This window comes from Rhinopithecus bieti, unplaced genomic scaffold, assembly GCF_001698545.2.
Source record: "Rhinopithecus bieti isolate Rb0 unplaced genomic scaffold, ASM169854v2 scaffold_1017, whole genome shotgun sequence".
Lineage (NCBI taxonomy): Eukaryota > Metazoa > Chordata > Mammalia > Primates > Cercopithecidae > Rhinopithecus > Rhinopithecus bieti.
Window position 1 is genome coordinate 1,028,966 of NW_016803657.1, and position 17,727 is coordinate 1,046,692.

At 43.5% G+C, this 17,727-nt stretch overlaps 1 protein-coding gene across 6 annotated transcripts in view; it reads right to left on the reverse strand.

Annotated features, from left to right (window-relative positions):
* MAJIN (membrane anchored junction protein) overlaps positions 1-17,727 on the reverse strand; it is a 38,589-nt gene that overhangs the window by 8,057 nt on the left and 12,805 nt on the right. For 3 of the 6 annotated variants that reach the window (XM_017893385.1, XM_017893388.1, XM_017893392.1), the window contains exons 2-8: positions 13,065-13,182; positions 8,964-9,009; positions 4,458-4,533; positions 3,851-3,976; positions 1,947-1,978; positions 1,531-1,622; positions 250-313 (exon numbers count right to left, since the gene is read on the reverse strand). In XM_017893385.1, the coding sequence (XP_017748874.1) occupies positions 250-313; positions 1,531-1,622; positions 1,947-1,978; positions 3,851-3,976; positions 4,458-4,533; positions 8,964-9,009; positions 13,065-13,165 (537 nt within the window). In that variant the 5' untranslated portion in view covers positions 13,166-13,182. Of the gene's footprint in view, positions 1-249; positions 314-1,530; positions 1,623-1,946; positions 1,979-3,850; positions 3,991-4,457; positions 4,534-8,963; positions 9,010-13,064; positions 13,183-17,727 lie in introns of all 6 variants that reach the window. The other 3 variants (XM_017893405.1, XM_017893412.1, XM_017893400.1) reach the window with 2 other exon arrangements.

Genomic DNA, 17,727 nt, shown 5'->3' on the forward strand with positions numbered 1-17,727 from the left:
AAAAAAAAAAAAAAAAAAAAAAAAAAAAAAAAAAAAAAGATTCATCAATGCGTGTATTATGCAGCCACTTTGGGATGTGCTGTGGCAAGGGCATAATAGTTGAATGTTATTCTGCAGATGGTGAAACCCAAGAATGAGTTCAGTCAATTCAATCTGCACGAAAAACCAAGATGTGCTGGTAACCGGAATCCCGACTTGTAACAGAACAGGAATAGCTGACAGCCTCTAAGCCTCCATTTTAGTACTTACTCTCCTGGTTTCCATAGGGGGCTTCTTTTTGCTGGAGCCTTGGCTGGAAGTCCCTATCTTGGCCCTGAGGTGGGGGGAAAATATGCAGGGAATGTTACTGGCAGAGGCAATATCACTACATTCAAGCAAATGTGGCCCAAATGAATATTTCAGCAGGTTGGCTATTTTTATACCACTCCTGGCCGGCAGAATAAATTGGGTGGCCAAATTTTCTTTGGGTGCTGCTTTACTTCACAGCAGAATCCCAGTTTCAGACACTTAGGGATCTGGGGTTTGAGAAAGTGAAAATGTGACTGACAGCAGGTATCAGATTTTGAAATACTTGATTGTGCATCAAAACCCAGAGAAAGGGAAGATCTGAGACCTCACTTACATGGAAAATTCAGTCGAATGGAACACAACAAAGCTTCATACCTCCAAGTACTCTCACATTCCACCTGGCTTGAAAAGGAGCTCCCTATCTCTTCATCTACATGTGCATCTGGAGAGCATGGGGTCAGTTTCCTAGTCTACCTTACTTCTCCTATATGTCTAGGGATCCACAGTGTCCCAGGAAAAGGGTAGCTGTTCTCTGTGGGCCTAGGGCGGAAGCATCTTGGGCTACGAAACAAACCACACCTTGGATTATTCCAGCAGCATTCTTATTAGCTTTCTAGGGTGCTAATAAGAATGACTGAATTGTCTTACTGACTCTTTTGTCCCTGATAGAGAACTGAAAGAAGAACATAAGTAGCCTCCACAGTAACAATATGTTAGGGATGTACTCAACATTCCCCCTAATATCACAGCACCCCACCCAATGATTGATACATACCCTCTTGCAAACATTTATATTTTAGTCTGGACTGCCTCTTAAGGTTCCAAAAGCTAACTGCTCACTGGGTAAAATAGAATTATATTTTATTTGTTCTTACTCTTTCAAGAGTTTCCCTATGTTTTTGTATAATATTTTGAGACTTCATAAGTCTTGTGCCTTCTGTTGATATTACCATAGTAAGTATTATTGAATGTGCTGAATTCAATTGTTTAGATCGGGTTGTATTTCTTCTCAGCCTTCATCTTGAGAAGAAAAATCATACTTTGCTGAAAAAGGGACTATGTTCAAATTCTATTGTAAATATTAACTGGCTCCCTTTCCTTAGTCCACCCACTGGAATAGGCAGATACTGATGAAGTCCTGAAAAAGAAAGTGACTCGCCCAAGGACAGGATCAACCAATGGTAATAGCTGGCAAAGCCTAATTAGGATGAAGGAGCGAGACTCTCTCCCCACACCACTGACCTGTCCAGCCCTGGCCTGCTGGGGGAGCTGGGCTCGTCCATGTGTTTTCGTTTCCTCATCATAGCTCCTACTGCTTTCTTCTCAGCTGGGACCTTCAGAGAGGAAGCAGATGCCTGTGACTCCTCCTTTCCAGAGTTGCTCACAGTTCATGAAGGCACAGTGAAGAAAACTCCCCATCCTTAAACTGCCAAAGGCAACTTTTAACACCAGCTTTGCAAGTAAGAATAGACATTCTGTTAGAGACATGGTCTCAGAAATCTAGCCAAGGGGGAAAATACTGTCTTATGTTTACAATTCTGATTGGATCTGGGCAGCAACTGAGGGGCAAAGTAAGAGGAAGAGGCAAGAGCAGGACTTTTTGAACAAAAGAAGGTGATAAAGGCAATTTTCATTTTGTACAGAAAAGGCAAACTTACCAACCCAAGAGGACTGTCACTTATTGGTTTCCCTACAACAGGAAATTTGAGTGTCATAATAAAATAATACTTTTTTTTTTGGAGAGTAAGTTGCCCAGACTGGAGTGCAGTGGTATGATCTCGGCTCACTGCAACCTCCGCCTCTTGAGTTCAAGCGCTTCTCCTCCCTCAGCCTCCCGAGTAGCTGGGACTACAGGCATGTGCCACCACACCTGGCTAATTTTTGTATTTTTAGTAGAGAGGGGGGTTTCACCACATTGGCCAGGCTGGTCTCAAACTCCTGACCTCAGGTGATCCACCTGCCTTGGCCTCCCAAAGTGAGCCACCAGGCCTAACAATGATGCTGTTTTACCTGAATTTCTGGCTACTATTGATTTCTTGGAACTGACCCTAGACAAAGACTCCTCATGTGCCCTTCTCCCTTCTAGCTGGTACCATTTTCCCTAAAAATAGTGTCTTCAAACTCTCTTCCTCCCTTGTTTCAGAATGACTATAATCTATAAGCTAGAAGGGGTTTGAAAAGGTAGGGGACAATCCTTACTACAAAAGAAAAAAGTAGAACTTCAGCTACCCGTGACAAATGAAAAGGGGAGATATTTTGAGGCAAGGCCTTTGCACCCCTTTTCTTTTCTGTTTTCTTTTTTGAGACAGAGCTAGCTCTGTTGCCCAGGCGGGAGTGCAGTGGTGTGATCTTGGCTCACCAGAACCTCTGCCTGCCAGGTTCAAGCAATTCTCCTTCCTCAGCCTCCAGAGTAGCTGGGACTACAGGCATGCACCACCATGCCAGGCTACATCATATATACATATATATATATGCACATTTTTTTTTTCAGACAGAGTCTTACTCTGCCGCCCAGGCTGGAGTACAGTGGCGTGATCTTGGCTCACTGCAATCTCTGCCTCCCGGGTTCAAGCGATTCTTCTGCTTCAGCTTCCTGAGTAGCTGGGATTACAGGCGCGCACCACCATGCCTGGCTAACTTTATTATTTTTAGTAGAGATGGTGTTTCACCACGTTGGTCAGGCTGGTCTTGAACTCCTGGCCTCAAGTGATCCTCCTGCCTTGGCCTCCCAAAGTACTGGGATTACAGGCATGAGCCACTGTGCCCAGCCTGCACCCCTTTTCAAATCAAAAGGGTAGGTGTTTACTTGTCCCTCAATCAGCAAAAATACCCATGGCCTTCAGAGAATAAAAATTTGGGCTAGGCACAGTGGTTCATGCCTGTAATTCCAGTGTTTTGGGAGGCCGAGGTGGGAGGATTGCTTAAGCCCAGGAGTTTGAGACTCGATGGTGCAATATAGTGAGACCCTGTCACTACTTAAAAAAAAAAAAAAAAAATTAGCCGGGGATGGTCGTACACACCCACGGTCCTAGCTACTTGGGAAGCTGAGGCAGGAGGAACACTTGAGCCCAGGAATTAGAGGTTACAGTGAACTACGATCAGACCACTGTACTCCAGCCTAGGTAACAGAGTGAGACTCTGTCTAAATAAAAATAAAATTGGGAGATACCTTTAAGACAGCTCTAAAGTGAAAATCATGGAATTTACTCTAATGGAAGGGTTTATATAATACTTATCTTTCATTCAGTGATTAAGTCAGGCTTTGTACTTTTCATCTACTAGTATTTATTTAATCCTTTTAACAACTCAATGATATACGTAGTAATATTATACTTCACAATTTCACAAGGGAGGCACAGACAGATTAATTTATCTAACTTCACACAGCTGTTAAGTGGCAGGGCCACCAGTATTTGAACTAGTCAATCTGGCCTGGAGCACATGATCCTGACCTGTGCACTGTATGGCTGGAGCCCAATCTGGTAGCCCATTTCACCATATCCAGCTGGCACTGCTAAACCATTTTCTTCTCTGCCATTCACATTCACATCATTCCACTTACCAGGTGACAGGTTTTCATGGAACCATTTCATCTCCACGTATAGAGTAAAAACAAATGGGTAGGGGATCAAGATAATTTCCCCATGTTTGAATTTCAGGTGGGAAACTCTCTCCCATTTGCTTTTATCTGGAAAAATGGTGCTAAGGAGTAAGGAAAGATGCCAGTATGCATTCCTAAGTACTATTTTAGGGATGAAACTCTCTCTCCTTCCCCTGACCTACCCTGCAAACTGCCTATGGTTTTGCTACTTCCATTTGAGTCTAAAATGTGAGCCGTAGCTCATTTCCAGCCAGAAAAGAAAGGATAGGCTGGGCGCGGTGGCTCACGGCTGTAATCCCAGCACTTTGGGAGGCCGAGGCGGGCGGATCACCTGAGGTCAGGAGTTCAAGACCAGTCTGGCCAACATGGTGAAACACTGCCTCTACTAAAAATACCAAAATTAGCCAGGCGTGATGGCACGTACCTGTAATCCCAGCTACCCGAGAGGCTGAGGCAGGAGAATCGCTTGAACCTGGGAGGCTGAGGTTACAGTGTGCCAAGATCACGCCATTGCACTCCAGCCTGGGCAACAGAGCAAGACTCCATCTCAAAAAAAAATAAAGGATACAGGGAAATACAACGAAGTGTTCTGTAGCAAAGGGCTGAAGATTGTCCAAGTTTCCCAAGACCACACGGATAGAATCCTGAAAAACATATTTGAAATGACTTTAACACTGTTGAGTCTCAGCTAATCTTTGTTTATATTTGTCACTGCTAATCACATACCCTATATACTATCAAAACTGAACTATTTGCTGTTCCTTTAACATGTGCTCTGATTCTCCATTTCTTTTTCTTTTTTTTTTTTTTTTTGAGAGAGCCTTGCTTTGTGGCCCAGGCTGAAGCACAGTTGCGTGATCTCTGTTCACTGCAATCTCTGCCTCCTGGGCTCAAGTGATCCTCCCACCTCAGCCTCCCCAGTAGCTGGGACTAAAGGCGTGTACCACCACACCCGTCTAATTTCTTTATTTTTTATAGAGATGTGGTTTCACCACGTTGCCCAGGATGGTCTTGAACCCCTGGGCTCAGGAGTTTCTTTCTTTCTTTTTTTTTTTTTTTGAGACAAGGTTTCACTCTGTCGCCTAGGCTAGAGTGCAGTGACGCAATCATAGCTCACTATGCTCTGCCCTCCTTGGTCTCCCAAAGTGCTGGGATTACAGGTGTGAGCCACTGCACCCATCCTACTTCTCCATTTCTTTTGCATAGAAAGGGAATTTCTCTTCCTGAAATGTCCTTTCCACCCATCAGCACTTGTCCAAATCTAACTATCCTTTAAGGCATAGTTCAAAAGTCATCTCCTCCAGAAAGCTTTCCCTGATTTACCAAGTTGTAATTAACTGTTAGTATCAAACTTCACAGTAGTTAGCCTGGAGTCTTTACTACATTCCACATACAAATGTTTTATATTCCTTACTGGGAGATCTACCTGAAGTAGAATATACACCTGATTTATCTTAGTATCCCTTCTATGGTGTCTACCATCGTGAATAACGCATAACAAGTCTTCACTAAATATACATTGAATGAATGAACAACACTGGTATTTACTGATATATAGTATTTTGCTTTTGTTTAAGTCAAACTTTTTTTTCCATTCACTTTAAATTTTAATCGATTAGTCCCTAATTAAGCTATATGCTCATTAGTCTACACTAATTAATTTGGCATCATAAAGACTACTAAATTTCTATGGGGAAAAAGTCTCAATTTCAGTCCCAGGCTTGTCATTTCACCCTAAGCTTCAGTGTTCTCATGTTTGGGTTCAAAGAAGGTAGAAACTGTGGCCAGCACAGTGGCTCATGCCTGTCATCCCAGCACTCTGGGAGGCCAAGGCAGGTGAATTGCTTGAGTCCAGGAGTTCGAGACTGGCCTAGGCAACATGGCAAAACTTCATCTCTCCAAAAATACAAAAATGAGTTGGATGTGGTGGCACACGCCAGTAGTCCTAGCTACTCGGGAGGCTGAGGTGGGAGGATCACCTGAACCTGGGAGGTCGAGGCTGCAGTGAGCTATGATTGTGTCACGGCACTCTAGCCTAGCGACAGAGTGAAACCTTGTCTCAAAAAAAAAAAAAAAAAAAAAAATTGTGTTTTGTTTATCTTTGTATTCTCCATAGCAGCACAGTGTCTAGCTTATAATTATACTGGCTAATATTTATTGAGTAATTACTATGGGAAGTGTTTCTGTTTTTTGTTTTTTTTTTGTTTTTTTTTTTTTGAGACAGAATCTCGTTATGTCACCCAGGCTGGAGTGCGGTGGCACAATCTTGACTCACTGCAACCTCCACCTCCTGAGTTCAAGCAGTGCTCGTGCCTCAGCCTCCCAAGTAGCTAGGATTATAGGCACACACCGCCATGCCCAGCTATTTTTTTGTATTTTTAGTAGAAATGGGGTTTCGCCATGTTGCCCAGGCTGGTGTCGAACACCTGAGGTCAGGCAATCCGCCGACCTTGGCCTCCCAAAGTGCTAGGATTACAGGCATGAGGGACCACGCCCAGCCTTTTGTTTGTTTGTTTTTGAGATGAAGTTTTGTTCTTCTGCCCAGACTGGAGTATGGAGTGCAATGGCAATGATCTCCGCTCACTGCAACCTCTGCCTTCTGGGTTCAAGCGATTCTCCTGCTTCAGCCTCCCAAGTAGCTGGGATTACAGGTGCCTGCCACCACACCTGACTAACTTTTATATTTTTGGTACAGATGGGGTTTCACTATGTTGGCCAGGCTGGTCACGAACTCTTGACCTCAGGTGATCCGCCTGCCTTGGCCTCCTAAAGCGCTGGGATGACAGGCATGAGCCACCAAGCCCGGCCGTGTTTTTATATATATTAATTAACTCTCACAAAACCCCTGTGAGATAGGCAATTCTGTTATTCCCATTTTACAGATGAGGAAACAGAGAAGTGAAAAAATATAGTCTAGGTTACATAACTAGAAATAGCGGGGCCAAGATCTGAACCAAGGCAGTGGGCTTCCAGAGCTCCTAGTCTTAACCCCTAGGCTAGCCTGCTTCTCAGTAAATGTTTTCTGTTTTTTTTTTGAGACAGAGTCTTATTCTGTTGTCCAGGCTGGAGGGCAGTGGTGTGATCTTGGCTCACTGCAACCTCCGCCTCCCAGGTTCAAGCAATTCTCCTGCCTCAGCCTCCTGAGTAGCTTGGACTACAGATACGTGCCACCACACCCAGCTAATTTTTGTATTTTTAGTAGAGATGGGGTTTTGCCATGTTGGCCAGGCTGGTCTTAAACTCCTGACTTCAGGTGATCCACCTGCCTTGGCCTCCCAAAGTGCTGAGATTAAAGGTGTGAGCCACAGTGCCCGCCCTCAGTACGTGTTTTCTAAATGACGAAAACAGAATGATAACATCTGACCCCATACTAGTGAGCATAAGAGAAAGATGCATATGCATATCAAATGCATCTTGGAAATATGACATATGGTGAATGTAAATGCTCTCAAGTTTATTAGCTCACAATTATTGAGCTAATAATGTGTGGCAGGCATTGCAGACATCTATTTCTAATCCTCAGTCTTGAAACAGGCCTTCTTTATTAACCCTATTTGACAGGTAAGGAAACAGACTCAGAGACGGTAGGTAATTTGCCCAAAGTCAAATTGTGAATGGCAGAACGCTTCCCATAGTAATTACTCAATAAATATTAGCTATTATAATTAGAAGCTAGACACTATCCTAGTATGGACACTTCAAATCCAGGTTTGATTGGCTCTAAAGTCTGTATTCCCTCCTCTCTGTTATGCTTCCATGAGCTTTTCACTGCTCAGTTTAACTGAAACAAAGTGAAATAAAGCCTACTCTGCCCATAATTAAAATAGGTAGAATGGCCAGGCACAGTGGCTCACACCTGTAATCCCAACACTTTGGGAGACTGAGGCGGGTGGATCATGAGGTCAAGAGATCAAGACCATCCTGGCCAACATGGTGAAACCCCATCTCTACTAAAAACACAAAAATTAGCTGGGCGTGGTGGTGCACGCGGGTAGTCCCAGCTACTTGGGAGGCTGAGGCAGGAGAATCGCTGGAACCCGGGAGGTGGAGGTTGCAGTGAGCCGAAATCGCGCCACTGCACTCCAACCTGGTGACAGAGCAAAACTCCATCTCAAACAAAAACAAAAACCAGGTAGAACATTTTCTTGGTCCTATGTTAAAATAACTTATTCATAATGATGTCCTTGAGGGTCCTGCAAGATCCTAATGTATCTTTTAACACTTAGCCAAAGAGGTACCTTCTTAAGGGTATGACTCAGTTTTGGTTTCACAGAGTTTTGTGTTTAAGTATATTTAATTGCTTTGAAATGTGGAGGCATATGTCTTAAGAAATCACAATAGTCACAAATCACTGAATTGTGAAGTCAGAAGAGGAAAAGCTAGTTTAAACGTCTCATTTTCCAAATGAGGCAATTAAGATCCAAGTTGATATATGATTTGCCAACGGTCACATAGCTAATTGGTGGCTACGCCAGAACTGGAATCCAGGGCCAAACCCAAGAACTCTAACTCCTTGTCCATTGCTTTCACCAATTTGTAAAGCTGACCACCTGCTCAGTCTTCTTTCTGTAGAAAAACCTAAAGCTAGAGGAACTGGGTAGAAAGGAATGAAAATGAAGTCGGAATAAGGCAATTGCAAATGTTTCCAATTAAAATGAATACACAGCAGCCTTGTCTGTGTATTTACAGTCGAGTTTCCTGAACGTCAAGTACCAGGCAGTGGTTGCGATGGTGGGTTTCCCAGAGCCCTGGAAGGAGGCAGTCCTCCGGAATCTTTCTCTATGCCAGCTGCCACAAAAGAGAGCTGCCCAAGGCTGGAAACTCTAGTGAAAACAAAAAGCTCTCAGCCTCAAAGGTGCTGACACTTCAACTAGGAAAACTGAGAAAGAATACAGGCTTTAAATTTCCCTGGAAAAACAGTAAAGTTCCTTTGCAAAGGAGATGTAGCAGGAAGAAGCCAAGTTATCAAGTGGAGGTTGTGACTCAGTTTGTAGGAAATAATTAAAACCTGAATGTGGATGCATCCTTAGCTTAAAGAGTAACTTTTCCAGAAGTCGTATGCTTCTTTCCCTACCTCCAGCTCCTGGATGATGACTTCCTTATTTTCTATCTCTTCTTCTCTAGAAGGTAAACAGACAAGAGACAAGTAAGACATGAAGGAAAGCCCTGGAGAGAGTAGACTTTACTAGGGCAAAAATGACACTTCCACTGTGCTAAAGAAACATAAGTAAAACTGTGTGTGCTGATCCAGTGCTCATGGGGAAGAAGTGATCACCTAGGTAGTGTGGTCTGAACATTGGTACAGAATGACTTCTCGACCTGCCAAGACCTGAAATTCCCACTGTGAAAGTTAATCATTTGTTAGAGCACTTGTACTTTGTGTGCTTTGGGGACCCTTAAGGGTCTTGAAGACCCTTTCAATGGGTCTTCAAGGGTAAAACTATTTTCTTTTTTTTTTCTTTTTTTTTTTTTTGAGACGGAGTCTGGCTCTGTCGCCCAGGCTGGAGTGCAGTGGCCAGATCTCAGCTCACTGCAAGCTCCGCCTCCCGGGTTTACGCCATTCTCCTGCCTCCGCCTCCCAAGTAGCTGGGACTACAGGCGCCCGCCTCGTCGCCCGGCTAGTTTTTTGTATTCTTTAGTAGAGACGGGGTTTCACCGTATTAGCCAGGGTGGTCTCGATCTCCTGACCTTGTGATCCGCCCGTCTCGGCCTCCCAAAGTGCTGGGATTACAGGCTTGAGCCACCGCGCCCGGCCGGGTAAAACTATTTTCATAATAATACTAAGGTGTTATTTGCCTTTCTCACTGTGTTAATATTTGTAACCATGATTGCAAAAGCAATGGTGGGCAAAATTGCCAGTGCCTTAGCACAAATCTAGCCAGTTGCACTAGGCTGTACTATCAGTCAAAGTAATCTTTACTGCTGCACAGGAAAAAAAAAAAAATCCAGTTTCACTGAATATCCTTGAGGAAGCAGGAAAAAAAAAAGTAACCATTTTATAAAATCTCAATCTTTAACTACATATCTTTTTAAATGTTATGTGATAAAACACGAAGTATGCATAAAGCGCTTCTGCTGCATACCAAAATATGATGGTTATTTTAGGGAAACTCACTTGTGTGACTGTTTAAGCTGCAAACTGAACTGTCTGCTTTTCTTCATGGAATATTTTACTTGAATGATCAGCTAACAGACAAACTATGGTTGTTATTCATACTTGGAAGTTTGACAGACACTTTCTTAAAAATGAATAAAATAGGCATGTCAACTCAAGGAAAAGAACTGACAATACTTGTCAACAATAAATTTTGGGCTTTCAAGTGAAAATTTAAATTTTGGAAAGTTTCCGTCCACCATTTTGAGTTTGACAGTTTCCAAATACGTCAACACTTTTAAGATTATAGTGATACTAACAAATATTTTTCGATACTGTATAATGAAATGTATCAATATTTGGAGGATGTGCGTAATTCAGTGAACCAAAATGTTCCAAACCACCAATGAAACATCATGTTACAAATCATCCCAGGTCAGGCCGGGGTAGCGGCGCAATCATGGCTAACTGCAGCCTCAACTCCCTGGGCCAATCAATCCTCCTGCCTTAGCCTTCCAAGCAGCTGGGATCACAGGTACAAACCACCATGTCCAGCTAATTTCTTTTTTTGTAGTGATGGGGTCTCACTTTGTTGCCCAGGCTGATCTCAAACTCCTATGCTGAAGTGATCCTCCCATTTGAGCCTCCCAAAGTACTGGGATTATAAGAGTGAGCCACTGCACCTACCCAAAAGTTCCCTTCTATTTCTAGTTTATAGTTTTGCTTTGTTTTGAGACAGAGTCTCACTCTGTTGCACAGGCTGGAGTGCAGTGGCATGATCTGCCCACTGCAGCCTCTGCCTCCCAGGTTGAACTGATTCTCCTGTCAGCCTCCCGAATAGCTGGGACTACAGGTATGCACCATGTTCAGCTAATTTTTGTATTTTTAGTAGAGACAGGGTTTTACCATGTTGACCAGGCTGCTCTTGAACTCCTGACTTCAGATGATCTGTCTGATTCGGCCTCCCAAAGTGCTGGTATTACAGGTGTGAGCCACTGCGCCCAGCTGTGTGTGTGTGTGTGTGTGTGTGTGTGTGTGTGTGTGTGTGTGTTTTGAGTGTTTTTATCATGAAAGGATGAGGTGCTGGGTTTGATCAAATTCAGTACAGTGGCAAGATCTTGGCTCACTGCAACCTCCGCCTCCCGGGTTCAAGCGATTCTCCTGCCTCAGCCTCCTGAATAGCTGGGACTACAGGTGCATGCTACCACACCCCGCTTTTTTGTAATTTTAGTATAGATGGGGTTTTGCCATGTTGGCCAGGCTGGTCTTGAACTCCTAACCTCAAGTCATCTATTCACCTCGGCCTGCCAAAGTGCTGGGATTACAGGTGTGAGCTACTGCTCCCAGCCTGATTGGTTTTGACATGCTGAAACCACCCTGGTACCCCTGGGGTAAATCCCAGGAATGTAAATAATGCCAATCTTCTCAATTTTTAAATATAATTTTATTTTACTTATTTATTTTTGAGATGGAGGTTAACTCTGTCGGGCAGGCTGGAGTGCAGTTGCGTGATCTCGGCTCACTGTAACCTCCAACTCCCAGCTTCAAGTGATTCTCGGGCCTCAGCCTCCTGAGTAGCTGGTATTACAGGCGTGACCCATCATGCCTGCCCGGCTCACTAAATATAACTTTAATAATACCATATTTGTTGCATATATTATTCTTAAATTAATAAACTGTTTTAAATTTTTTTTTTCTTTTTTTGAGACAGAGTTTCACACTGTTGCTTGGGCTGGAGTGCAGTACGCCCATCTCTGCTCACTGCAACCTCCATCTCCCGAGTTCAAGTGATTTTCCTGCCTCAGCCTCCTAGTTAGCTGGGATTATAGGCGCCTGCCACTACACTCAGCTAATTTTTTGTATTTTTAGTAGAGACAGGGTTTCACCATGTTGGCCAGGCTGGTCTCAAACTCCTGACCTCATGATTCACCTGCCTCGGCCTCCTAAAGTGCTGGGATTACAGGCCTGAGCCAGTGCGCCCGGCCAAATTTTTGCTTTAATTTTTATGACAAATATTGACAGATTAATCAAAAGCTCTTTGGGGTCCTTAATAATTTTAAAGAGTGCAAGTTGGGTGCGGGTGCCTCATGCCTGGAATCCCAATACTTTGGAAAGCTGAGGAGGGAGGATCCCTTGGGCCCAGGAGTTTGAGACCAGCCTGAGCAACATAGTGAGACTTCATTTCTACCAAAAATATTTTAAAATTAGCCTGGTGTGGTGGCACTATGCCTGTAGTCCTAGCTTCTCTGGAGGCTGACCCTTAAGCCCAGCAGGTCACGGCTGCGGTGATTACACGACTACATGTGAAACCCTGTCTTGGAAAAAAAAAAAAAAAGAAAGAAAGAAAAATTGCAAGGGAGTCCTGAGACGGAAAAAAAAATTTTTTTTTGAGACGGAGTCTCACTCTGTGGCCCAAGCTGGAGTGCAGTGGCACAATCTCAGCTCACTGCAACCTCCGTCTTCCAGGTTCAAGCGATTCTCCTGCCTCAGCCTCCCACCACGATGTCTGGCTAATTTTTGTATTTTTAGTAGAGACGGTGTTTCACCATGTTGGCCAGTCTGGTCTTGAACTCCTGACCTCAAGTGATACATCCACCTTGGCCTCCCAAAGTGCTGGGATTATAGGCATGAGCTACTATGCCCAGCCCTGAGATGTAAAATTTTGAGAAACACTGCTTCAAAGATATGTTGTCCTAGGCTGGGTGAGGTGGCTCACACCTATAATCCCAACACTTGGGGAGGCAGAGGTGAGAGGATTGCTTGAGGTCAGGGGTTTGAGACTAGCCTAGACAACACAGAGATCTGCTTCTCTTTAAAAAAAAAAAAAAAAAAAAAAAAAAAAAAAAAGGTTGTCCCTAATTTATTTAGAAACTCGTATGAATAATATATATACTGAATATAAAATTCCTGGGAAAGACAGTCCTGCAAGATGCTACTTTACCAGTCTCCTGAACTGGGTGAAGGTAGAGAAGAGGTGACCTAGTCTCCTGAACCGGGTGAAGATAGAGAAGAGGTGACCTGTGGGAATGCACTAGCACTAACTGGTGTTTACATAGGCTACCCTCCGACCTTTGAAATTACCTGATACTGTTCCCATATCTGATTTTGAATTTATACACATTGGGTCCTGCATGAAGAAACCTCGTCTCTGGAAATGGGTAGGTAAAGGGTTTTAAACTCATTGCTCCCAAACGATAGCCTAAATAAAATAGAAATATTAGAGAATTACTAAAAAGCTAATGATTATTCCTTATTTACAGGAAAGGGAACCTGCCCAATCTGTAACATCTCTCCATGAGTAAAATGTCCAACACTCATCACTACTGCCTATGAACCAGGATCATCACCTGGAGCATTCTCCTACCTGCATGGGGAAAATACAGTGTGTTGGGATAATCTTTATGCTTGCAGTTAAAAGCCCAGAATTCAAGTTTGATCATTTATGACCTTGTGCAAATCATTTCTCTTCAAGAAGACTAATGATACTAGTATCTGCCCTGATGACTCACAGGGTCTTTGTTAGAATTAAATGTTTCTCCCAAGTATCTCTTGAATCTGTTCTTCTCTCCCATCCCTACTTTCACTGGAATCTCAGTGGATACACAGAGGGCTCAAGTTAAATAATGACACAATCCAAAGGATACACCAATTACAGGCCAATTAGGAGGATGTTTGCTATCAATTTTAGATGAAATTAAGATATTACTACAACTTCCTGCCACAACCAATGTAGCAAATAAGGGTGTATACTAATGTTTTTGAGTGGCACCAAGGAATGGCTTATTTTCTAGATCTATCAATTATTCTTCCTCTCCCCTACTTGTGAGGCTTCCCTGTGTCCCAAGAGTGCCTACTATACCCCTAGCACTTATTGTTTTATTTCTCCTGTTCTAGAATCTCTGTCCACTTAAGCTCCTCTCTGTGGGAAGTTAAGGAAAGGAAAGAGATGGGAAAAATAAAAATAAATAATTAGAGGAGATCCAGAGTTCCCAAGGATCAAAACTAGTTATATTCATTAGTACAAGTATACAAATATACATGGTACTGCTTTCAGAGGCAGCTGAGATGGAGTCAACAGAACAGGCCCAAAATAAGGAGAATCTGAGTTTGAATCTCATTCCAATGTCCCTAATTTCTCTAAGCCTTGGTTTTCTTACTTACACAATAACAACTCTCAATAACAACTTTTGCCATGCCCTATTCTAAGTTTAATCTCACTTAATCCTCACAACAAGCCTGTAAGTCTAAATTTGATAGGTGAGGAAATTGAGGCACTGAGGGTGGAAGTAAACTGCCCATAGCTATATGAATGTTGGAATTTGAATTTAAACTAAGGCAATACAAATCCAGAACTGATATCCTTAACCACTTTGCCAGTCTGCTTCCTGGGATTATAAGGAAGAAAAAACAAGATAATAAACATAAAATCACTTTTTAAGTAGTAAAATATCATATACACAGAAAGGACTATTTTCATTATACTTTTCTCCATATTATTCTGATGCCATTTCTACTCAGCAGGGAAAACTCTTCTATGGTAGAAACTCTTCTATGGTAGAGTCACAAGTTCTACGTGCCCTAAGAATGGAATTTCCCACAATTTCCAAAGTTCAAGTCTGGGGCTGCCAGTAAAGAGATACCCCAGTGTCTGATCTTGGCTGCTTGGGATTAGAATGACAGGAGATTGGAGCCAGAGCCCATGAGACTATTTAGACTAGAATTGCAGTCAAAAATGAAAAGAAACAGTTGTGCCAACTGCAAAGTCCCCAGAGGGGAAATAGTGATCATATCCTGAGAAAAAAACTGATGCCCCATGCCAAAGGCATGGCAGGAACCCAGGCTAGTTTTGATGTTTTAGTGCCAGATGACTCTTCTCAGTAGGCAGTGAGCCCACCTGGTGAGACTTACATTGCTGACACAGAAATTTAACTCTTAATTCTTCTGAGGATTCTCTTTTGTTTTGTTTTGATTTTTTTTGAGATAGGGTCTCACTCTGTCACCCAGGCTGGAGTGCAGTGGTGCGATCTTGGCTCGCTGCAACCTCTGTCTCCCAGGTTCAAGTGATCCTCCTGCCTCAGCCTCCCGAGTAGCAGGGACTACAGGCGCATGCCACCATGCCCAGCTAATTTTTGTATTTTTAGTAGAGACGGGGCTTCACCATGTTGGCCAGGCTGGTGTCGCACTCCTGACCTCATGTGATCTGCCTGCTTCAGCCTCTCAAAGTGCTGGGATTATAGGCATGAGCCACTGAGCCTGGCTTTTTTTTTTTTTTTTCTTTTGAGACGAGTCTCGCTCTGTCGCCCAGGCTGGAGTGCAGTGGCATGATCTCTGCAAGCTCCACCTCCCAGGTTCATGCCATTCTCCTGCCTCAGCCTCCAGAGTAGCTGGGACTACAGGAGCCCACCACCACGCCCGGCTAATTTTTTTGTATTTTTAATAGAGACAGGGTTTCACTGTGTTAGCCAGGATGGTCTCGATCTCCTGACCTCGTCATCTGCCCACCTTGGCCTCCCAAAGTGCTGGGATTACAGGTGTGAGCCACTGTGCCCGGCCCTTTTTTTTTTTCTTTTCTTTTCTTTTTTTAAGAGACAGGGTCTTGCTCTGCCATCCAGGCTGGAGTACAGTGGTGTACTCATAGTTCACTGTAGCGTCAATCTCCTAGGCTCAAGTGATCCTCCCACCTCAGCCTCCTGAGTAGCTAGGACTACAGATGCATACCACCATGCCCAGCTAATTTTTAAAATTTTTGGAGACAGGGTCTCACTATATGTTGCCCAGGCTGGTCTTGAACTCCTGGCCTCAAGTGATCCTCCTGCCTCTGCCTGCCAAAGTGCTGGATTACAGGCATGAGCCACTGCCATCTGGCCAGGGGATTCTACTAGGATGCAATAACTTGCCTCCCGCCCCACCCCCAACAGAGGGATGGGGCATCAGAGCAAAGGAAATGAAGGACATTTGCTCGAAATGACAGTCCAAAGAGGAAATTTCATGTGCTGTACCACAGCTGGCTGTCTGAAAGAATAAAAAACAGCCCTCTTCTAGCTAGGGCCTGTTCCTGTTAATTGCTGGCTGCCCGATTCAGAAACAAACACCATACACTAATTACCTCATTTGAAAATAAAGATTAGACAGTGTATCCCAAACAACCATATAGGAGTAATGGTTCAAATACTTCACGGGGTTATTTTCCAACATTGAGTACTGTGGCCATGGTGATACTATGTCCCAGTAACTATTATTAAGTTGATGAGATCTTGCATATGAAGGGTCAGACTCTCCTCACATTTTTAGGTGACCACAAATGATGGTTTTAAAACAAAGGAAGAAAACTTACAGGCAGTATGGGATAGTGCAAAAGACATAAGATTTGGAATTGGAGGACTAAGGCTTGAGTCCTGCTTCTGCCTCTATTAGTCATCAGTCCCTGAGCAAGTCACTTAACTTCTTCATTTCCTAGTTTCTATGTCTACAAATGGGGATTCCAACGACCCCTGTAATGTGGGGATTAAATGAGGTAATGCTGTAAGTAGCTACTTTGTAAATTCCAGAGTATTATATAAATATTAGCCATTATGATAGATTTGAAGAGTTTCTCCCTAATGCTTCACTAGAAAAGCAAATTCAAGGCCGGGCATGGTGGCTCACGCCTGTAATCCCAGCACTTTGGAAGGCCGAGGTGGGCAGATCACCTGAGGTCAGGACTTTGAGAGCTGTCCAGCCAATGTGGTGAAACCCCATCTCTACTAAAAATATAAAAATTAGCTGGGTGTGGTGGCGGGCACCTGCAATCCCAGCTACTTGGGAGGCTAAGGCATGAAAATTGCTTGAACCCAGGTTGTGGAGGTTGCAGTGAGCCAAGATCGTGCCACTGCACTCCAGCATGGGGGATAGAGTGAGACTCCATCTCAAAAAAAAAAAAAAAAGCAAATTCAAGAGAGCAGTACTTACCAGGAAATCAACTCTTGAGAAAGAGAGCACACACATGCAAAACTGATTAGCTTTAATCTCAATGCAAAATCTGACAAATTTCAATCAAGAACTTTTCCTTGAAAATACCCAAGAATTAGATGTAAATGACACATAGGGTCTAATGCTTGAAGGAAAATTATTTTTCAAGGTTTTAGTAATTTGCTTCACATAAACATCTGGGTCAGTGCATAGAACCTGAAGCAGGGCCAAATGCTATATGAGGATAGTAATATTGACTACTGAGGCAGAAGGAGCTGATGATTTAGTACTCCGCTACTAAATATGTCTGGTGATAGTTGATAAAGTCTTTCACAGTGTTGAGAAATAAAAGAGCTTCCATAGCATTTATTCAAAATACACTGACTGGGCTGGGCGCAGTGATTCACACCTGTAATCTCAGCACTTTGGGAGGCCGCAGCAGGCACATCACCTGAGGTCAGGAGTTCCAGACCAGGCTGGCCAACATGGTGAAACCCCGTCTCTACTAAAAATCCAAAAATTAGCCGGGCATGGTGGTGGGTGCCTGTCATCCCAGTTACTCGGGAGACTGAGGCAAGAGAATCGCTTGAACCCGGGGAGGTGGAGGCTGCGGTGAGCTGAGATTGCGCCCCTGCACTCCAGTCTGGGTAACAGAGAAAGACCCCCATCTCAAGACCACTAATGAGTGTGGGTAACAAAATATAACAGGAAAATCTCACTGATGCTATGAATCCAACACCCATGTTTTAGAAATGAGGCTGCTCCTTCCACTTTTTTTTTTTTTTTTTTTTTTTTT